The 24,507-nt window shown below is 37.9% G+C and overlaps 1 protein-coding gene across 10 annotated transcripts in view; it reads right to left on the bottom strand.

Annotated features, from left to right (window-relative positions):
- KDM6A (lysine demethylase 6A) overlaps positions 1 to 24,507 on the bottom strand; it is a 208,997-nt gene that overhangs the window by 82,688 nt on the left and 101,802 nt on the right. For all 10 annotated transcript variants that reach the window (XM_032620736.1, XM_032620727.1, XM_032620729.1 and 7 more), the window contains 2 exons: positions 15,087 to 15,145; positions 6,121 to 6,241 (listed from right to left, as the gene is read on the bottom strand). In XM_032620736.1, the coding sequence (XP_032476627.1) occupies positions 6,121 to 6,241; positions 15,087 to 15,145 (180 nt within the window). The remainder of the gene's footprint in view (positions 1 to 6,120; positions 6,242 to 15,086; positions 15,146 to 24,507) is intronic.

Genomic DNA, 24,507 nt, shown 5'->3' with positions numbered 1-24,507 from the left:
GAACTCAGGGCAGAAATAAATAACAAATGGAAAAACAAAACTGGGCAGGCAGAGTGAAGTGCAGAAAGCATTATTTTTTTTTTTTTTTTGCGGTACGCGGGCCTCTCACTGTTGTGGCCTCTCCTGTTGCGGAGCACAGGCTCCGGACGCGTAAACTCAGCGGCCATGGCTCACGGGCCCAGCCTCTCCGCGGCATGTGGGATCTTCCCGGACCGGGGCACGAACCCGTGTCCCCTGCATCGGCAGGCGGACTCTCAACCACTGCGCCACCAGGGAAGCCCCAGAAAGCATTATTAAGTGGTTAGATAAACCAATTAGCAGATCACCTCATACCAGATAATATCTAGAAAAGATTAAAAGGTAAAGTATAAGTTGATGAACAGCAGAAAAAGGAAACATCAGGGAAAAAATTTCTGTCCACAAGTGAGGAAAAATGGACAGAAGACAAAATAAACAGCAGTAACCATCCTCTGCCAAAAGGAACAGGGACATTACACTCAGGTGAAACCAAGTCCCATTGCCAAAGTGGGAATTCGGGTGGTGATATTTTAAGGTACAAATGTGAAAGTAGTAGATAACTAGATCTAATGCACAGCATAGAGATTACAGTCAACAATACTGTACTATAAACTTCAAAGATGCTAAGAGACAGATCTTAATTGTTCTCACCAAAAAAAAAAAAGATAATAATGTGACATGGTAGAGGTGTTAGCTAATGCTATGGTAATGTTTATTTTGCAATATATAAATGTATCAAATCAACACATTATACACACACATTAAACTTACTCAAAGTTGTATGTCAATTATACCTCAATTAAAAATTTTTAAAAGCCTCGAATTTTCAAAAAGCCAGCTGGCAGAGTTAAGCTATTGAACATGATGAAGGAAACAGCGCAGGAGTGGGTTTGGAGAAATAATAGCAACTTTTATTATCTTTAGACAACTGAACTAATAAAAATATGCTGTTAAAGCTTCAACAACAACAAAAAATATTACAGATATCTTAGAAACTTAAGGCCTGGTTAAAATTAATTTAATAGCTAGTATTCAAATTCTCAGCAAGTATTTTTATACTACATGGAGTTCAAAGTATCTTAATTAAATGAAACAAACACATTAATGAATAAAATAATAAAAGACGAGGCATTTCACAGATTCCAAAAGTGGTTTCTAAAAGGAAGTACATATCATCTGATGCCTTTACTTATTCTTTCTGCCTTAATATCTCGGCATAAAAAAATATGACAATAAAATTCCTGAGTCTATATAAAGGATATGAGATTAAATCAGATACCTGGAAATGTAGTTTTCTAGAGAAAAGTGTAAAAAAAAAAAAAGTGGAAATGCTATTTCACTCAGAAGTTTCATGACTGGTGGCTGAATGAACTGGTGAACAGGGGGCATCTAGAGAAAACTGCACTGTCAGTTTGTGTAGAAAAAAATTCTGTTAAGAGATGACAAATAAAATCAGCCTTTTTTTTTTCTCCCCAACGTTTCCAGCCAATCCTATGAGGCATTTTGTAATTTTATAGCCTCTTCCATTTCATTCATCTATCCATTCAAGAAACACTAAGCACCTGGTAAAATGCCAAGCTAACACACAAGTCTCATTTGAGTTTAACCCATTTCCTTAGAATAATCTCTTGTATTAGTAATTCTCATCTTCCTAACCCTTTCATATTAATCCCTTCAATCAGCATTTATCATCTTCAAATATCAAATTATAAGAGGACTTACATTGCCAACTATCCACAAGTTCCCATAAAAAAGCCACCCTCTTTACCTTTAAAAATCCAAGAAAGTTCTAATGCTGACATATTTTAGGGAAACTTAAATATGTAAATATTAGGAAGACATTTTTAATAATCTTCATTAAATTAAATAGATGCATTGGCATTAACTGAAGTATGGGTGTTATCACATATTATTTTGCCTATATTAGCTTCATATGAGGGAAATAATTTTAATAGTCTGCCAGGGAGTAAAACTTAGAGGCATTATATAAAACTACTTGTCAAAATTGGTGTGCTTTTACTGAAGTAATGATAGCACACTGCCTCAAATACATAACAAATGTAAGCAATTATCATTAATATCATTAAAAAGTAATAAAGCGGGCTTCCCTGGTGGCGCAGTGGTTGAGAGTCCGCCTGCCGATGCAGGGGACACGGGTTCGTGCCCCGGTCTGGGAGGATCCCACATGCCGCGGAGCGGCTGGGCCCGTGAGCCATGGCCGCTGAGCCTGCGCGTCCGGAGCCTGTCCTCCGCAACGGGAGAGGCCACAACAGTGAGAGGCCCGCGTAACGCATAAAAAAAAAAAAAAAAAAAAAAAAAAAAAAAAGTAATAAAGCAAAATTCTGAATTATATGGAGGTAAATAGGCAACCAATCCCACCTGGGGGGATATTATCTCAAGCAGGAAAGAAAAACAACAAAATATCATGTAGAAATGTCACCCTGAAATGGACTCTGGTTCAGATAGTACTAAACTAGTTAATAAATTAAGAATTGGTACTTCCACCACTCAACTGAACACATGAAATCTTTATTGGCCAATTTAATGGAAAAATAACACCATATGATTGAAAAGTAAGCTGGGCATTAACTTCACATTTCTGAGGATGGGCAGGGTGACAAAAATACAAGTATTCAATTCTAGGACGGGAAAATGGATTTCACACAAACAATATCTATACTAGGCCCCAAATTAGAGGAGTTTTAGATATGGTAGATAAACTGAGAACTAAGAAAGAAGGGCTGAAAAAACTTATTTGTCAGATACTTCGATATATATATTATTTAATCTTCTAACAATCTTGTGGAGTAGGTACAGTTATTCCAGTTCTACAGACACAAAGAGGATCAGAAAAGTTAGGCATCTTGCCCAAAGTCACACAATTAGTTTACTGGCAGGGTCAAATTTTAAAACCCAATTTACCTGCTCTGAGAGCTGTTTACACAGTACCAAAACAGAATGAATCTGCTTCAGAAATACATTTTGGGAGAAAAGTGATTACCAGAGATAGAAATAAAACAGGAGGCCCTGGAATGCATTTCATGTGTGGGTGAAAAGAAGGAATCTATTATGAAAATAAACTGTATTTTATTTAAATATTTTACCATCTAAAACATACTGTATATGTTGTATCTCTCCATCCCAGAGGGAAAGGAAATGAGGCAGAGAAGACCAGATCTGTAATGGACAGATTGTATGCACCACTCCCATACCAAAATACTCTTTTTACCCACCCCTCACTCTCTATTAGACAGGAACAGTGTATTTAGGAAATCAAGCTCTGTTCAAAAACTGGGCATAACTGGTCTAAGAATAATCACACCTTTGATAAGGAATCACTGAGAATAGCCACGTGGTCTAATTCTGGCCAATGAGATGCAAAGTGAAATATTCTTGACAAGATCAACAGGAAGTCAGGATCTTTCTCCTCTATAACATGATAAATCAGGTATTTACTGAGCACTTCCTATATGCCAGCACTATACTAAGCACCTACACCACTACTCTACATTATAGTTACTCTATAATGTAGAGTAGTGGTATAGGTGCTTTTCTTTATGAGACACTGAAAAAGAAATCATCTCACTGTGTACCTGGCAACCAGCCTTAAGAATAAGCCAACACAGGGGCTTCCCTGGTGGCACAGTGGTTGAGAGTCCGCCTGCCGATGCAAGGGACACGGGTTCATGCCCCGGTCCGGGAGGATCCCACATGCTGCAGAGTGGCTGGGCCCATGAGCCATGGCCGCTGAGCCTGCGCGCCACAACGCGAGAGGCCACAACAGTCAGGGGCCCGTGTACCGCAAAAAAAAAAAAAAAAAAAAAAAGCCAACACAGAACAGAGAAGAAAATGAATCCTTAGTGAAACACTGGATCGGCTGAATCAACCAATCCTGAAGGCTGGACTTTATGTTATATGAGCTACTTTTTTTGTGTCATTTTAACCAGCTTCAGTTGGGAGGTTTCTGAGGTTGCAGCCCATAGCATCTATACCAATACACTGTGCTAGGAAACAACTTCATGTAGTGGAAAAGTCACCAGAGGCTCCACATCTATCCATAAAGGTAAAGTACTAGCCAGTCCACTGTAGGAAAACTGAAGGCCACCTAAGGGGAATGGGGCATATCATTCCTTCTGATTCCTACCTTCACTTACACTAAATGCTAAGCACTTACAGTAATATACTGAAATACCTCCTCTTCAACTACATATGTTCATGCCTAAAATTCTCCTGAAAATAGACAAGGAATACTGGAGAGAGAAGCCTTAAAAAGCCAATGTCAAGATGAGATAAAAATCAAATGAAATCTTCTCATTATGGGGAAGAGAAATATCAAGGACTCCTGAAATTCTTTTCTATGTTCATGGAAATGAAACAAACATCAGAATGGTATCAAGTATTTTAAATAAATGGAGGAAAGGCCCCAAACCAGAAGACTGCACTTACTTAAGGCAATCTTGCTAAAATCGCTATGACTTGAAAGTTTGTTAGTCTTTACGCCTGAACAAATTAAAAGTTGTATACAGGAAGGTTTCTGTTGAACAGTAGTAAGCAAGAACACTTTGAATTAGCCATGGAACACTTCTCAACACTGTTTCCCCTAATTAAAGGGGATTTTAAATATTGCCACCTTCATGGAAAGAGAGTTTTGCATCTATAGAATTGTTTAAGGTACCACTGTACTGATATTCAGAGATAGCTACATTCCATAATTTGGGACAAATCTCATTACTTTTTTCCACTCAAATATATTTCCTGAGCAACACTTACACTTCTGCAACACACAATAACCATACTGTGACAGTTCTGTAAAAAGCTCAAATAACTTGACTTTGTATTATAAGCATTTTAAGAGTCTGGTTTGCTAGTATACACTGTGAATGCCCAAGAGGAGGTCAAAATATGCAAGGTGGCATATCTGAACTTATTTTCCATTTCAAGTCCACTCACATGTGAACATATAGTTTGAGACATGCTGCTCTAAACTTGAGGAAAATTGATAACTTCTAGGCCAGCCCTTAGTCTCCACATTACTTACATTTGCCCTAGGGCCTATTTCTCAAATTTCACTTACCTCTGAGAACTGTGTGATCTGAATACTTTCACAATCTACTTATTTTAGTGTTTTGGACTGTATACCTCTCTTTCGTACCATCAGCATTGTTCTTTATAAACTCATGAAAGATAGAAACAGTATTTGCAAAACTGTCTACTTTAAAACTCTAGAACAATTAGGCACTCTTAAATACAGTTTTATTTATTTATTTATTTCAGTAGTTCCTTACTAGTGAATTCAAACTACAACCTACTGTAAAGTCATTGTTTATCTCCCTCCTGACCCTTCGAATGAAGATAATCTGCAACGGAGATATTTAGAACATGGCAACCATTATAAATAGTCATAAATTCACAAAAAATTTAAGCTTTTCCTAGAACTTCTAATCCTTTTAAAAAGCAATACTTTTGTCGAGCAGGGAAGCACTATCTTCGTGAAAAGCCCAGTAAGACCTAAAGTGATGGCATAGACAGCACAAGAAACTAAATGAAAAACTTGAGAAATGTTAAATTCTATAGAAAGTAAAATATTTAACCAACAATGTTATTTTGCCCAACAATGTTTATACTCACAAACCAGCAGTTCAAATGACTAGCAAAGAACACACGTTTTTATATTTAAGATATGAGACGTGCTTTGCTGGTAGAGGTGGAGAGATTTCTAGTGAGACCCATACAAGTAAACAGTCAATGATGGGGTCACAGATACAGAATCATTAAGCAGCTGCTTCTGACCTCTATGGTTGCCAATCACTAATGGCAGAGTGATTCAGATGTCCAAATTGAGACTGAAACCTTCACCCTTTCCTGATAACACACCACAATTAAAACTCAAAAAAAAAAAAGTTTAATGATATAATTAGAAACCCAAACTTATGTATCTTCCAGTTCATAGCTGATAAACAGTTCTTTCATCTAAATTTTCAAATTTTCTTTTGAAGTACCATATAAATTCCAACATTTCTCAATGTTCTAATATTTAACAACCCCCCCCAAAGACCCCACAAAAATGAAACATTGTATCTCAGAAAAAACCCAACAACCTACCTTTAAACTAGACTCATAGTCTGTGTTCACTTTGAACATAAGACCAAGCCGTAAATGAATTTCCTTGGCTCGACAAAAGCTGGGATCAACATAAAGCACCTCCTGAAATGCTTTAATTGCCCTGAAAGAACATAGACATAAGATATCTTTACTTTTTAACACTTACATGAATTTTTGCTTGGTAGAACAGTAAAACTTCTCTTTTATGCAATTCTGTTTTAAAGGAAATGCCAGTTTTATAAAAAAAGATGTGAATGAATAGCTTTAACAAAAAAAAGACTAGGAAGGGGTGCCTGGGTCTTTTATGTACTTGAATGTGTGTAATATAAAAGGAGAAAAGGAAGATCAGTTGAATTTACTCTCAATTATTCAAATTTTTTTTCTGGTTGCATTGGGTCTTTGTTGCTGCACACGGGCTTTCTCTAGGTGCAGCGAGCGGGAGCTACTCTTCGTTGCCGTGCACGGGCTTCTCATTGTGGTGGCTTCTCTTGTTGCAGAGCACAGGCTCTAGGTGCACGGGCTTCAGTAGTTGTGGCACATGGGCTCAGTAGTTGTGGCTCACAGGCTCTAGCGCACAGGCTTAGTGGCTCCGCGGCATGTGGGATCTTCCCGGACCAGGGATCGAACCCATGTCCCCTGCATTGGCAGGTGGATCCTTAACCATTGCGCCACCAGGGAAGTCCCTTCAAATAATATTTTATGGCTTAACTGTCAGTGTAAATAACTGATTTCACTGTTTCTGGAATTTCCTAGGGGAGAGAGGGGTGGGGCAGATAGTTTTGTTTTTAAGGGAGGAGAGATTAATCCTGTCTCTAGTCTACTCCATAAAATGAAGTCTTTTTTTTAAAACTTTATATTTCTACCTTTCATATTTAGGTTTACAATCCATCTGCACCTTATTTTTTATATGGTGTGAGGTAGGGGTCAGTTTTCATTTTTTTCAATACAGGTATCCAGTACCCCCTACACCACCTGTAGAAAAGACCCTCCTTACCACAGCTCTACAGTGCCACACTGTCCTAAATCAAATGTCCATATCAAACGTCTTGGTCTGTTTCTGGGCTCTCTATTCTACTATATGTCACTTTATGTCTATCAGTCCATCTTTGCCCCAAATTCACATTTTATCTTTCATAAAAAGTCTTAATTACCAGTAGAACATATACAAGGATGAGGAAGGAACACTTTTCACTGAATACATTTTTATATCACTTAATCTGATCACATGAATGTACTATGTACTCAAAAATGAATTAAAATTATGACAAAGAAAAACATCTACTTTGAATTTTGAAAACTATAGTATCAGGTATAACAGTATTTTAGGCAGCATTTTAAATCTCTCTACATGATTTAAGGCTTATCCCAAGTACAGCTAATATATTCTTTGCAAAGCTTTTTATCAACTATTCTCTACTTCTATTTAATCTTAAAGGAGGTTACTTAGAATCGTAGACAATTCCAAAACAAAAGTCAATCTTTTTTATAAAAGTTCAAAATATATACCACAAAATAGAGCAAAACAACATGCCCTATGTCTTTAAGTAACTTTATTTTGACTTGTATATTTTCTATTTCCCCCCAAAAAAACCTGTGTGATTATATATTTAGTATAAAATTAAGGGTTCTAAAAGGTAATATTTACTGTAAGGAGCATCAGATACCTTTACATCTGGCTAAATACTTTTTTCCTGAAGAGGAACTCGGCATCTATGTGTTAAGATGGCATTTCAAATGGGTGGGGCTGTGTATGTGTTTTATTATTTAGTGTGTGTATAGACAGCAGAGGGGAGTCAAAGGCCTGATAAGAAAGAATTCGTGTAAATTACCTTTCTCATTCAAAGGTGACTTCCTATTTCTCTCAATCAGACTTGAAGACACTCATCGGCATACTGCTAAGAAGTTCTCTGTACTTTTCTCAAACCTTTCTAATAAGAGGAGGTGCAGCTTCAGCCTCTATATTCTCTTGGTCATGTCTAGAGCGCCACCTTCTAACAGAACGGATTGTGTGCACAGGTGTGTGGGGGGCGGGGGGAATACAACACACACGTGTTGGGGGAGGGGCATAAAAAAGGTTAGGAAGAGAACAACTGCAACAATAAATGATGTCAATTAAAAGATAAGATGTGACTGGGAAACGGTATGCAGGGGCTTTTGGAAGCTTCTGGGATGACAGCAATTTTTTATTTCTCGACCCAAGTGATAGTTATGAATGTTTATTTTATAAATAACATGTAAAGATGTATACTTATGTTTGTTTAATTTTCTTTAAGTATGTTACATTTTACAATAATAAAAATTGAGGATAATGTTTCATAAAGTCCTAATTAACCTTACCTTACGAAATGGGTCAGAGAACTCCTATGGAATGGGTCAGAACTAAGCAATGTCCACACATGCCAATTAACCCAGGCAAGGAAGAGTGGATATAGGTATATGTACAACTGATTTAGTTTGCTGTATACCTGAAATTAACTCAACCTTGTAAATCAACTATACTCCAATAAAATTTTAAACAAACAAAACTAACCAGGGGGCGGGAGGGACGGACGACAGGCAGGCCTGAGTCAAATACATGAAAGAAAAAGAGTGGAAGTGGTGGATAGCAAAGGAAAGATGGAATAAAGGAGAAAAAGAAGATAGGAAGAAAAACAGTCTAAGGAAGGATGTATGCGAATGGGAAGAAGGAAAACACAGATCATCAATAACAACCCCACAGGAGAAATATTTCCTACTGTCTCAGTTTCTGTGCCTTTAGTTCTTATCCACTTAGTTCACAATGTCACACAAGTACAAGAAACACAGGTTATTTTACAAAGTTCTCTACACATGTTAACACACTGGAAATTTCTTTTAAAAAATTATTAACCTACCAGCAAAAATACATATTACAATACACTAGTCTGGGCTACACTGTGCCTGCTCTTTAAGGACTACTAAAAGTGCCCATGACAAGGGAGGACAATATATATCTATTCATCAAGTTCTCCAGGTTGTTTCAAAGTTTCCCTCAAATTCAATACTTGCAGACTCAATCTTCAATATCTCATTATCAGATAACTGAAATAGTCTCCTTAAAGACTTCCCTTGCTCTCCTCTGGCTTGCCTATGCTTCCTAAAATATGTGGCTCCTGTGATTGCCTACTAACCATGATACTCTAACCATGATACTCTTTCAAGTCAAATCTCCATGTAGCATTTAAGGTTTGTGAGCAGTTATACCCATTGCCAGCCATGCCCTAAACATTGCTCCTCCTCAGCTGTGAGCTGGCATATCTTAGGAATTTCTTCATGCAAATACTGGCCCTCTTGGCTTCATGGCTTCTCCTCAGGATGGTCTCCTGACCTGGAATATTTTCATTCTTCTGCTTCACTCTAAATCCACTATTACCTTTAAGACTCACCACCCAAACTCAACATCAACTATTTTTTGCTTAATGTTAACCAGCAGTTAGGTCCACTCTATAATCAAATCATTTTACTCTTTACCTGTCAGTGTGCTGTCTCTAGTTTTTCAAAGTAGTCTATTCCTTGAAGTTTACATTCCTCTTATTTTTTAAATACTCTAGACATTATAGGAAAATGTTTAATATATGTTTACTGATGTCATCACTCTTTATAATTAAATGACTGGACTTCTTGTTGAGAGGGTGGGAAGGGATGCTCCGGAGTCTCTTTACTGATCAGTTCTCCTCAGCTAACAAAATAGATGCAAGTTCATTTTCACTTGCTTTTCTAAACTCTTACCATCTACTTCTCCTATGTGTTGCATCCACCCCTTGGGGTGGGAAGGAAAAAAGAATGTGTTTATGTGTTAGGAGGGGGATAGTGTGTGGAGAAGACAGGTACCACTCAGACTATATCCTAATTTTGGTCATCATTTTAATGCATTCATATCTCACCAAACCACATGTAACCAGAACATGATCTGTGTAGCAGAAGTTAGACTAAACCACCAACACATACAAATTCTGCTGACGTCAGTATTCTGACTGACAGACAATTTTAGAACATGAAAAATGGCTACCTAAAATGACAAAATACTTTTAATGATACAATACCTGGAAAGGTTTATAGTTTTCAAATATTGAAGCACAGTCTCTACTGAAATTTTAAACAAGTGCATATTGCTATGCTTGAGTATCCATGCATTTTCTTAAAATCTAAAGAATGTTTTTATATCACCAAAATTATTTCTATCAATTTTCACTTTAAAATTTTTTGCAATTAATGTTTGCCATTGTTAACAAGTTTTAAAAGGAAATGATAACTTCAATAGCACTACCTGCAAAAAACACACATGCTGAATATATTTTAAAACAATGGTCATTTTTAATAAGATTTCTAGAGCCATTTTTTTAAAAGCCTCCTTTAGAACTTTACCAAACTATAGAAAAATAATGATATTAACTAAACATCCTAGCACAGTTTTAGTACATTTGAAAAGAGACATAATAAAACTTTAAGTTCTCTGAAGCTAATAATGCTGAGTCCAGAGAGCTCCCTCAGGGATATCTGAAGAGATAAAGGAACTAATTCCATAAATTTTCATACTAATAAAATGGAGCATATTCTAGCGCTCTAAATCAGTAATAACATATATACACAACAGATATACACACTTCTATACACACATATATATATTTTTGGAAATTTAGAGGTTCCTTCTAAATGAGACAAATAGATTTGGTTAAGAACTCAAAGAGACAGGTAAGGTAAGGTAAGGTAAGAGTTTTAAAGTGGAGATGGAAGGAGAAGGCAGACCAAAGAGTAAATGGCACAAACCAACTTGCATAGGTAAAAAAATGCTCAAGACATTTTCAGGGAAATGTTAATACAGTAGTGACTGACACAAAGAATATATTTAGGGGAACAATAAGTCTAGAAAGATCATCTGAGGTTGAAACAGAGAGGACCTTAAATGTGAGGATAAGTTAGAAGTATCATACACTAGGCTATTCACATTGACATTTGCTAATATATTACCTCCTGGTTCTTTTGCCCTCTCCAGCCATCTTCATTTCATCACTGTGGACAGTGGGATGTTTTCTTCCCACCCCTATTGTAAAATTTACGTTTTTATTCATAATTTCCCTGAAGCTTAATCAATCCAAACCCTTCCAAATTCTCTCTGGCAATCTATGTGTCACTGGTAAGCATAACTTTACCAAAACTGCCTTAGTTATCTGCTATTTTCTTCAAAACAGCAGCGAACAGAATAAACTCAACATATGTTAACGTGAAGTTTTATTTTAATAGAAAAAAACTTTTGATCTAAGAGCATTAGTTTGCAAAATGATAGCTCAAAAACATATATTAAATATTAAGTTTTTGCCAGACTCCATGCTAAACAAGCCTCAGGATCAATGGTGGTTATCTCAAACTACATTAAGTTTATGTTTGCACCCAAAGCAGTGATTTTACAAGGAGAGCAGAGATTCCTACACCCCTAAGAACACTTGTAATTCGTACACGCTAGGGAAATGAGTCCTGGAGAAAGCTCCCTTGTAATGTGTTAACATTTCTGTCTTTTTAATCTCACCTCCATCTCATTACCCTACTCCTTGCTGATGTCAACATAATAATAATCACTACATTTCCTTACCAGGGCTTATCAATTAGATTTGGGAAGCTAATTTCCAAAATCCTATGCCTCTGGCACAGAATTATGTAGCTCTTAGGTTTGCCACTATAAGACCATTCTGATATTGATCAATGGGAATACAAAAGGTTATAGGCTAGAGAGAGAAGAATGATAAGGATTTTCAGGGAGGTATATTTAGAAATATGGCTATAAGTTATAATACTTTATTACTGTATATATTTCAATTCCTTTCACCCAAGGATATAGTTTTCTTACTACAAAGGCAAGGAAAAGCTCAGTTCAAGGTACCCTTAGCAATATGCCACCCTCATGAAGAAGAACAAGTGAAGGCATGGGCATGCACTCATGCACATGGAAAGGAACAGCTTTATAGATACTGGTTCTAGCTCTCTGCTGCATGCATTTTACTATGGGCTTCTATGTCTTCCTTTCTCCTTATATTTATTTTAAGTTTGGTCACAGATTACTGTGTACGATAATAGTAAAATTAAATAATTATGATAAATCCAGTGAGGATGTAACAGTTGCTCTACTACTTTCTGACATGGGCTCCTCTAAGAGGCTGAAATTGAAACTGGAAAAACTGACCAAATAACTGAACTCATCCAGAGGCTAACAATAAAATCAACTCACCCCCCAAAAAGGGGGCGGGGGGAGCATAATATGGCAAGAAACAAGACAAACAGGTTAACAGATAAAACCAGTTAATAAAATTGCTCTTATTAATTTATTAAGTCGCCATCACCAAACCCAACACACATGGTGGTTGCACACATTATTCTCGAATACTTAATCTAACTAAATAACAACAGACACCATTTACAAATATTAAATTCTACTTAAATTATAAATGTACAAGAGATGGAACATTCTGAGCTAACAATACAAAAAAGGCATACCACACTCTTCTCTGGAAATATTTTTTCAACAAATCCCAAAGAACTTAGTATGTGTTGGGGGTGGAGGTGGGTCTGTTCCCAGAAATTAATAGCCACCTATAAGTAAAACCAAATAAAACACAAGTATAGCTTTAACCTAAGGAAGTTCCTATCCGTTAAGGCTATACTCTAAAACTCTCACCAAGCACCTACTCCATGCCTTCTAGTTTTGTGGCTGTTCAAGAAATAGCAAGATAAGTGAAAGCAAAAATTGGGGCACAGAGTTTGTGAAAGAACATTTGACCAGCAAGACAGGAAACACACATCCATGATAGATTAAGAGAGGGTGTGAGGTATGTCATTTTAGGGAGCAGCTAGAGCTGAAACTCAAGACATGAGAAAATGGTGGTAACCAGGACAGGATCAACAGAACAGAAGGCACTTACTAATTCAGACATTGCATCATTCTTATATCATTTCAGTTTCATTTCTTAAGCCAACTGAAGGACACAGAAATCATATGCAGATAAGGAATCAAAAGATATAATTTTCCACACTACAAGCCCCCTAACTTGACATGGTCACATACTTTTTAATGCAATCCAATTTTCAACTGATGATGGCTTCACCTCACTACTGATCTTATGCTTGTATCTTCAATCTACAGGGAGTTCACAAGTTATCACAGGTAGGTGAAAAGTAACTGGTGTGAAGTATACATGTTCATTTCTAAACTGCAGAGGTCCTTGCCTTGAGTTTCATCTAAATTACTTCTGGCTGGCCATAAAGATTTTACCAATGTGCCCAGGAGAACAATTACAAATACTGATTAAAAAATAACCACCAATCAATCTTCAAACTTGGGGACAGACTACAACAGACAAAATAATTAGACTGGGAAATCTGAGCATAAGTTTGCTTCTGCCACCAATTAAACAGTTATATAATACTGAGTTACACATACATACACACCCCTTGTTTTCTACGTCTATAAAATTAAGGGAAAAAAACTAAGTTATCTCTTAAGACCACTCTGGTACTAAAAGTTTAGAATTGTGAATTCTATGAATAGCATCTTCAAGAAAGTAAAGAGATTTTAAAACAGTCCTAATCTACTCTTGATTTTACATATGATACACTGGCTATGAAGTTAGGAGGCTTAAATTTAGGCTTGCTCTACAACGATGGATAATTTAAAAGAAAAATATTACAAAGCTTCTTTATAAAGATCAATTATAGCTTTGTTTACAAAGAAAATGAGTGATTTGAATGATTATAATACTCTATCGACACAGGTGTTCTCTAACAATGCAGTGCTTCCACAGATGATCAAAACCCAACAGGACCAAAAGCAAACGGGAAAGAAAAGGCATCTGGGAAAAGTCATTCATGTCTTAAGTTTCATCTTTAGAGAAACCATATCAAATCATTGCCAATGCATATTTAAAAGCTCTGTAATAAATATCCAGGATGCCCAACAGGTATATGACAGGGTTAAAACCTTTGGTCAAAATGTTCCTTTGGACTTTCTCAGCACCCACTCAGCTTAAAATTATGGAGAATAGAAGGCACTCTGACAAAGTCGAATATATTTCAAAAAATGTCTACATAGGGCTTTACAGTTTGCAAAATGTACATTATCTCATTTGATCATCAAAACTCTGTAGAGTAGAAAAGGCAAGTAACTGTACCTAAAACACACACACACACACACACAAATGAGGAAACACATCAAACTAAGTGGCAGTGCTGAGACCAGAATACCAATCTTTCAACTATGTTCTTTCCACTAGAGAATGTTACTGTCTTGTCTGGTAAACAGAAAGACAACAAGGGGGCAAAGGCCACAGTAACAGGGACCTATACTTTACCGCTTATAAAATCTTATATATATATTTCTATCATATTTAATGTCTGACTCTGAAGGTGGTACCATTACTCCTATTTTATAGAAGAGAAAATTGAGAGTTTATAATCTAGTGCCTAGTTACTAGAAATTGGAAAAGTACTAGCACACTCGTGTGTGTGTGTGTGTGTGTGTGTGTGTGTGTGTGTGTGTGTGTCTTTTGGTGAAGGAGGAAGGGAAGGAGAGGTCAATATATCTAAAAGTCTGAAAAGGAAATACTGCTCATCACAGACCATTTACCAACTTGAGAATAGAGAGTAGAGTCATTCCCCAGTTCAAATAACCTGGGGACCACCAGTCCATAACAAGTGACTGAGAAATTCCCAAAGCTTTCTAATCTAAGTCTTCTTTAATCAGAATCTTATACCAGATTCTTTTAGGAACACATATATTTCTAATAATCTAAGGTAGGTCAATATCCCTGAAGGAACAAACTAATAATTTCAGGAGATTATTGGGAAATGTAGGCTTAGTGATATTAAAATATTTTGTATTTATTACACACACACACAAAAATACAAACTAAATAAGTCATTTACTGAAAACAACTGGAGTTATTAGTTTTATGTCAACTTACCACTGAAATGCATTGTAATGGAAGTAGACCAAACCAAGACCATATAAAAAGGCAGCATTCTGGAAAGAAAGGGAAAAAGAGACTTTTAGGAAAAGCATTTATGTCTAATACATATGTTACAAATACTATAAAATATGGTATCCAGGATGTTTTATGTTATTAAAAATCTATCCTGCATTACAATATAGTTACAATGTTTTGTTTTGTTTTGTTTTGTTTTGTTTTGCAGTACGCGGGCCTCTCACTGCTGTGGCCTCTCCCATTGCAGAGCACAGGCTCTGGACGCGCAGGCCCAGCGGCCACGGCTCACGGGCCCAGCTGCTCCGCGGCATGTGGGATCCTCCCGGACTGGGGCATGAACCCGTGTCTCCTGCATCGGCAGGCGGACTCTCAACCACTGCACCACCAGGGAAGCCCTACAATGTATTTTTAAAACATCAAAACAACTGATGAGTCAACAGATGGCACAGAATCCAATCAACTGGGACAGATTCTGTGGTTTCTTTTTAATCAAACCTGCCCTGAAATAAAAAATCTGTCAGCACATACAGATGGCCAATAGGCACATGAAAAGATGCTCAACATTGCTAATTATTAGCGAAATGCAAATCAAAACTACAATTAGGTATCACCTCACGCCAGTCAGAATGGCCATCATTAAAAAGTCTATGAATAACACATGCTGGCGAGGGTGTGGAGAGAAGGGAACCCTCCTACACTGTTGGTGGGAATGTTAAGTTGGTGCAGTCACTATGAAAAACAGTATAGAGGCTCCTCAGAAAACTAAAAATAGAATTACCATATGATCCAGCAATCCCACTCCTGGGCATATACCCAGACAAAACTATAATTCAAAAAAATACAGGCACCCCTATGTTCATAGCACCACTATTCACAATAGTCAAGACATGGAAACAACCTAAATGTCCATCGACAGATGAAAGGATAAAGAAGATGTGGTACATATATACAATGGAATACTCCTCAGCCATTAAAATGTCATTTGCAGCAACATGGATGCAACTAGAGATTATCATACTAAGTGAAGTCAGTCAGAAAGAGAAAGACAAACACCATATAACATCACTTATATGTGGAATCTAAAATATGACACAAATGAACCTATCTACAAAGCAGAAACAGACTCACAGACATAGAGAACAGACTTGTGGTTGCAGGGGGTGGGGGTGGACTGGGAGTTTGGGGTTAGTAGGTGCAAACTATTACATACAGAATGGAAGGACAACAAGGTCCTACTGTATAGCACAGGGAACTATATTCAATGTCATGGGATAAACCATAATAGAAAGGAATATAAAAAAGTATGTGTGTGTATGTATGTATGTATGTACGTGTGTGTGTGTGTGTGTGTGTGTGTATGCATTAACTGAGTCACTCTGCCATACAGCAAAAATTAACACAACATTGTAATTCAACTATACTTCAATTAGGGCTTCCCTGGTGGTGCAGTGGTTAAGAATCCGCCTGCCAATGCAGGGGACACGGGTTCAATCCCTGGTCCGGGAAGATCCCACATGCCGCGGAGCAACTAAGCCCGTGCACCACAATTACTCAGCCTGCGCTCTAGAGCCCATGAGCCACAACTACTGAAGCCCGTGCGCCTAGAGCCCGTGCTCCACAACAAGAGAAGCCACTGCAATGAGAAGCTCGCACACCGAAACGAAGAGTAGCCCCTGCTCGCTGCAACTAGAGAAAGCCCACACACAGCAACACCCAACTCAGCCACAAGTAAATAAATAAATGAATGAATGAATAATAAACTATACTTCAATTTTAAAAAATCTGTCAGCAGAATTCTATGGGTAATCTAAGAGAAAAACCTATTTTTCAGGAATAAGAAAATGTCTATGCTATCCTATTCTCTCTTGCTTGTATCTCTTTATTCTTCCTCTAGTTCCTTCTGTTTCTTGAACTGGATTTAATTTTATGTTCAGTGTTGCCAGGAAGGTAGTTAGAATTCAAAGTAAATGCACAATATAAACGTAGAACAAATTTTAGTATTAAGAAAAACCCCACATGCTAAAATGACACCTAGCCATTTACTTTTTGGGCTATAAACATCAGTGGTTCCTTTTGCAGTACAAAACAGAGATGCCTATCCAGACTCAATCTGACCTCTGGCCCCCATATGGGAAACTAGCTATCTACTCCCTTTTTTCAAAAAGGGCAAACAGTTGAGTACCCACTATGTGTTCTCCAAACTTATGTTCTAAAACTTAAAAAATTTCAAACTCTTACTAAAATGTTTCTTACTGTATTATTTTAGGTTGTATTTCCCCAGAAGTACACCCTGAGACAAAAGGTTTTAGTATACGTGGTTTATTTGGGAAGTTACCCTAGGAAACACCAGTAAGGGGGTAGAGAAGTGAGGCAGGGAAGGGAAGGAAGCCAATAAAGGGTGCAGTATGGCTGACTATGCAGCTGTGGGCAACTGGGACTTAATACTGCTGGGAATTTCTAGGAGCCAGTGAAGAACATTCCTCAGAGTCATTTTGCGCTAGGTGTGAGGGAACTAAAGTACTTATTCCACAACCGCTGTCATTCAATGACTGGAGAAAAAGAATCAGTGATGTTTAAAGACCAAAGTGTAATAAATAGCTGGGTGACTTTTTGGTATGCAATTATTATTTTTAATACTAAAACTTGTTTTAGGGTTATATTGTGCATTTCCTTTGAATTCTAACCACACTTCTGGAAACACTGAAAAAAGGTTTCTTAAGTAGATCTTAAAATGTAATAAACATGGAAATTTAATTTCATTAAATCCTCAATACCCTCAATTTTCTGAATGAGAAAATTACATGCTACAAGGGTATTCACAAATACGGGGATTCACAAAGATCTCAGACAACATCCATTTCAAAAGTTCATATTCAAATTTTTAAAATTTAGTTGAAACTGGCTTCAATCAGGATCATTCATTTACGACCCCACTGTATCCCTGAAATAGACTGAACTTTTACTAGGTATTGAGGACAATACTCAAGGGTTGAACAAGCCAAACTGATTAAAATGTACTTCCCCGCACACTACTGTGTGTGTGTGTGTGTGTTGGGGGGTGGGATGGATGATGTTCAGAACACAAGAGTAGTTAAATTCAGAGTTATGAAATGTTCTACCCAAGAAAAGTTTAGATTTGAAACACAACTGTCTCCCTAGGTGGGGGAGATGGAGGGGAGGAGAGCATGGTTGAATAACAATAGACAGCATCTTTCACCAAATTAGGTAATTGCCCAGAGAAGGCAGTGTAAGGTGTGGTGGAAATATGAGTTTACTGAGGGACATTTCTGCTTTCAGTACACATCCTGCATTCTCTCAACTTCTTTTGTTCATAGCTTATCCTTTCCCCTCTAGGAAATCTTATCCCCATCCCTGCCACTGTATAAATTTTATCAATCCATCTAGATGCATTTAAATGCCATCTTCCCTATGAAGCTTTGCCACTTCTCCCACCTCAAACCAGAGGTAATCTTTCCAACCTCTAAATTTGGCCTTAGCATAATGTCTCTAGCATGTGACATTATGGTATAATAGTAAGAACTTAATTTTATGCAAAATGCTAACATCATTTCTTTTAAAAGGTACTAACAACCCTTTGAGGTGGCAGAAATTTAAAGAATGAAGAGATATTAAGCAACTTGCTCAAAGAGACAGTTGCAGACATAGGAACTGAATCTAGGTCTGCCTCCAGAGCTCACTCTTAACTATTGATAATATATTTTTGCTATTTGTGTATTGACTAAATTCCATCCCATCAAACAAAAATGCAACGAAAGCAGGAGTGCTAATCATCTGTGTATATTACCTAGCATACACAGTGCCTTCCACATAGCAGATGCCCACAGGTTTAGTTAATTGAACCACCCAGTATTTAAGCTCAGTATTAAGTTCAGTTTCCTGGGTGACACAGAATTAGTACGAGGGATGGTCCCTATTAATCAGGAGCTTATAAATCTCACCAAGGAGGTAAGTCTCATTTTTCCATAACAGTAAACGATGTAATTTAAACACTTACTGAGCACCTACTATGATTCATAACAGAGTTGTTAGCACTGGGAAGAAAGTAGTAAGCAAAAAAGACAAAAATTCCTATCCTCAATGAACTTACAATCTAAGGACAAATGATTATGAAATTAAGTGCATAATAATATATTCCTAGCTGCAACCATTTAAGAGTTAATGAAGTATAATAAGGACTAGGAAAAGAGGTAGAACTTGGGTATTGCTGGGAAAGGAGAAGGAAAAATAAGCCATCTCAGCCAGGGGTTGTAATCCACACATTTTTGGAAATAATGACCTGGGGGTGTGAATGGCTATGTGCCCTGACAAAGATCTGTTCCCTCCCAATGTACAATCTCACCAAAAATGCCAACAGCATCCCCATTGAGAAACACAGATCTATGCAGAAGGATGACCCAAGCAAAGGCACTGATATGAAAATGAGTTTAAATGTGACATAGTCACTCTTCAATCCACTGTGAGAAGTTAGGGGAGTAACTTTCTGGGAAATGTATTATTTATAAAACATACTCCTGCTTCAGTCCAAATCCTTAGAGGTTAGAGTATCTATATTAGGTGTCAGCAAACTATGGCACATGGGCCAAATCCAGCCAGCCACCTATTTTTATAAAGTTGTACTGAAACATAGCTATACCCCCACTCATTTACTTATTGTCTATATAGCTGCTTCCAGTTCCAACAGAAGAGCTGAACAGTTGCAACACAGAGACTATCCAGCTTACAAAATGTAAAACAGTTACTATGTGGCCCTTTACAAAAGAAATTTGCCAACCTCTGACCTAGACTGTATCACAGTACCCATCATAATCCCAAATTAAGAAATTATAACTTAATAAGATTACAATCAATTTATACGGAAGGCAGGGTGTGGTTCATTAAGTTAGCAGTTCACTAATGCCAGAGTCCCATGAAGGTGTTTTCACTGATCCCCAACAGGGAAAATACTGACCCTTAGCATTGAGAAGTGTGAATTCAGCTGCCCATCAGCATCAAAAACTCCAATAGAACCTTCCCTACTTTCTCAGTGAAGCCCAAAACCCTGAGACTGTTTTGTTAGGTTTATATATAAACCTTTATCTCTGGCTATTGAGGGACTTAACTCATTACAGGGCAACTCCAGCATGCATGTGTAAACAAACTTTGTCTTTTCTCCTGTTAATCTGTCTATTGTCAGTGAATTTGCAGGCTCCCAACCACTGCACCCAAACTACAAGAGGGAAAAAGCATTTCCTCCCAACAGTGACAAGCAGCAACCCTGTATGAAAATCAGACTGGGCAGGGACTAGAATGGCCATCATGGACATATCATGATTTTGAAAGAAAACAAGCTTTAAAGACAGCAGTAGAGTGCCAGTAAATTTAAGATCAGAACACTGCCCCGCCCCGCCCCCCCTTTGAGGACACGGCAATTTCCTATCTAGCATGGTTTGGGTTTTTTAAGGAAAGTTTTAGACCCAGTATCCTACAAGCATGCAGCAGTAAGAGGGTAGCTGTTTCCCAAAGAGAATATTAGTAAAATATTCAAGCTTTTAAAAATATTTTATTAGACAAAACTGACTAAATGATGAGATTATCAAGATATTGTTATACTATTGCCAATATTTGGGTAGAATAGCAATCTGATTGTAGCACCTCCAAACATCCCATACTCCAGTAATCACCTCTGAAGACAATTTTTTATGCAGAGATATCATTAAGAAATAAAATCAAGCCAGACTATTAGAAAAATATAATAGTATGAAGGCATTCCAGAACTCCAGGAATGAATTTCCAAATGCCTTCTGGGTACTCTCCACCTGTTGAATATACTACAAATACCTGAAATCCCATTATCTTACACTGCAGAGGAGAGTCTGATGCTCTAATGGTACTGAAGATTTTACGTAGTGGTAGAAATCTCACCAGTTAACCAATCCAAAAAGTAATCCTACTTTTCTTGTCTCAACTCTTCCCCACCAATAAGCCAAATTCATTCTATTCACAAAGCTCATTTTACAATCAAAAAGCCTTTGAGGGCTTCCCTGGTGGCGCAGTGGTTGGGGGTCCGCCTGCCGATGCGGGGGACGCGGGTTCGTGCCCCGGTCCGGGAGGGTCCCGCATGCCGCAGAGTGGCTGGGACCGTGAGCCATGGCCGCTGGGCCTGTGCGTCCGGAGCCTGTGCTCTGCAATGGGAGAGGCCACAGCAGTGAGAGGCCCCCGTACCGCAAAAAAAAAAAAAAAAAAAAAAAAAAAAAAAAAAGCCTTTGAATCTATCCCCTTCTCCATTCCTACTGCCTTTCTCTAGGTAATTTAGGACCTTGCCTTTGTCTACCTGATCTGTTTCAATAGCTTCCTAACTCAGCTCCCAAACCTTCGCCTCCCCTTCCATGTCCCCCCTTTCAAAATACCTTCCACACCATTGCCAGTGAACTTGTGAAAAACTCAACCATGACACTTTCTCTATTTTAAACTCCTCCTCTGAAGATTACCTACAACCTAGCCTGACTATAAGGGTCTTGGTTATATGACTCTTGCTCAACTTTCCCAATCTCACAGCCACCACTCCAGTCAGGCCTGGATATGCAGGCCTATGAATAAAATATGCTCTTATACATTTCCATGATTTTAAACATGTTGGCTTCCTCTGCTGAAAAAGCCAATGCCATCTTTCCTTCAACTCATTTCTCAATCTAGCAAATTCCTATCCATCCTTGGGACTTCCCTTGTGGTGCAGTGGTTAAGACTCCATGCTCCCGATGCAGAGGGCCCAGGTTTGATCCCTGGTCAGGGAACTAGATCCTACATGCATGGCGCAACTAAGGAACCCACCTGCCGCAACTAAGACCCGGCGCAACCAACCAACCAACCAAATAAATAAATAAAATTCCTATCTATCCGTTAACACATCATTCATCTCTTCTTTCCACAAGTATTACCTGACACATTCCCAAGTGCAGAGTTAGGTTTTTCTGAAGCAAGTTTCCAAATGAATATTCATGTCTATTACAGATATGCCCTTCATCTCCTCTACTAGAACACGAGCTTGTAAAAAGGTAGATATAGCTCAAGTCATCTTTTGATCCCTATGGCCAAGTAACTAGCATATATAAGTTACTGAGGAAAGGTTTACTGCTAATAAATCAATCTCTTACAGCCTTAAATAACCTATTACACATTTTTATCAAAGAATTTAACACTGTGCTGATTCAATTTATACAGAATCACTCCCTTAATACAATCCAAACTACCTTTTGAACACTTATAAGAGTTTCTCCTAGTTACAATAATATAGCAAAAGAGGTTGCCAAAGCTCATTGCATCAATCAGATCCAAAGTTATAGCATTAGAGCAGAAGTTCTGCTTCCATGAAACTAATACAACATTGTATATCAACTATACTCCAATAAAAATTTTAAAAAAATAAAGAATAAGAAGTAGTAGTTCTGCTTCCAAAATCTACGCATAGTATTGCATAGAGATCATGAAATCAGGCTACAGAGGCCATCAGACTTGGCTTGTCACTTACTATCAACTCACAAAACAAGTTAACTGAGTCTCAATTTCATAGGGTTGCTTTGAGGAATTAAGATCATACATGTAAACTACTTAAAATAATAACCTGGCACTTGGGATTTTTGTGAGAAGTAAAGGAGGTAATGTATCTACCACCAACAAGAAAACTATTTAGCACATGGTAATTGCTCAATGGATACAGTATGACAGATAAAATTCTTGGAAGTCTCACATGCTGTAAAAAAAAAAAAAAATTACACATTAAAAACAAGAGGATTTAGAAATAAAAGAGAGTTGTGGACAAGACTGCCCAAGACCTATGCAACATTATAACCAGAGGATTTCAAAAGTAGTAACTAGTACCTGGAGACAGCCTGAACCACTCAAGCAAGCAGCTCAGCATGATGATAGGTTGCCATGGTCGATAGCAAAAATGAACAAAACAATGAAGTTGCAATTCTGGCAATCCTTTAATTAGAGCAGAGCTGGAAGGTGCTGAGACAATGAAAATAGCTGAGAGCTGTACAAAACTGGGAACCTGCTTTTCTGAGGAAGAGCTCTGGATGAAGGTACTCGTGTTTAATTTTCTTAAAATCTAGACTACAGAACTCCTGCTACCAGTGCTGCAGTCAAGGTGAGAGAACTTTTCCCTTTCCTACTTAAGTTTATAATTATACTCCCCATTATCCAGAAAAAAACTTAAGTGAAACAGTAAGACTTCTACATCATACAACGTAATTCCCTTATTTACCAATAACATGAATTAATTTCTATTAGTAGTACAGTCTATTTTGCAACAACGTGTATCTTCTCTTACTGCTTTCTATCCTAACTATTAACATGATAAGACGAAATAAAGACATTTCTCAGCCTCTGTTGCAGCTAAGAGTTCTCAAATTACTAAATTCTCACCAGTGAGATGTGTATAATCTCATGATTCCCTTAAAGCCGCAATCCCCAACCTTTCTGGCACCAGGGACCAGTTTCGTGGAAGACAATTTTTCCACAGACTGGGGGGCCGGGCGGGATGGTTTGGGGATGATTCAAGCGCATTACACTCATTGTGCACTTTATTTCTATTATTATTACATTGTAACATAATGAAATAATTATACAACTCACCATAATGCAGAATCAGTGGGAGCCCTGAGCTTGTTGTCACTTGCCACTCACTGATAGGGCTTTGATATGAGTCTGCAAGCAATTGATTTATTATGGTCTCCGTGCAGTCAAACCTCTCTGCTAATGATAACCTGTATTTGCTGCCGCTCCCCAGCGCTAGCATCACTGCCTCAGCTCCACCTCCGATCATCAGGCATTAGATTCTCATAAGGAGCGCGCAATCTAGATCCCTCGCATGCGCAGTTTACTGTAGAGTTCGGGCTCCTATGAGAATCTAATGCTGCCGCTGACCTGACAGGACACGGAGCTCAGGCAATAATGCGTGCGATGAGGAGTGGCGGTAAATATAGATGAAACTTCACTCACTTGCCCACCGCTCACCTCCTGCTGTGCGGCCCAGTTCCTAACAGGCTACAACCGGACTGGGACCACGTGGCCCGGGGGTTGGAGACCCCTGCCTTAAAGAAAAGGGTTGTTGCCCTCTGCTTCCTCTTCCTCTGACCAGCTCCTTGGAATGTAGAACCAACTCCAAGGCATCAGATAAAGAAAACTCAAGAAAGAAAAAATATAGACCAATTTGAATTATGAACAAGGATGCAAAGATGCTACATATTAGCAACCCCAATCCAGAAATAACTAACAACGATAAAAACTTATTGTCAATTTGAACTTACTTCAGAAATACAAGACTGATTTAAGGAGAAAAAAATATAAAATTACCTCAATGGATGCAGGAAAAGTATTTGCATACAAAAGAAAAATGCTG

The sequence above is a fragment of the Phocoena sinus genome, chromosome X, assembly GCF_008692025.1.
Source record: "Phocoena sinus isolate mPhoSin1 chromosome X, mPhoSin1.pri, whole genome shotgun sequence".
In the NCBI taxonomy this organism is placed as follows: Eukaryota; Metazoa; Chordata; class Mammalia; order Artiodactyla; family Phocoenidae; genus Phocoena; species Phocoena sinus.
Note: the sequence above shows the minus strand (reverse complement) of the source record. Positions and strands in the feature narration are given on the sequence as shown.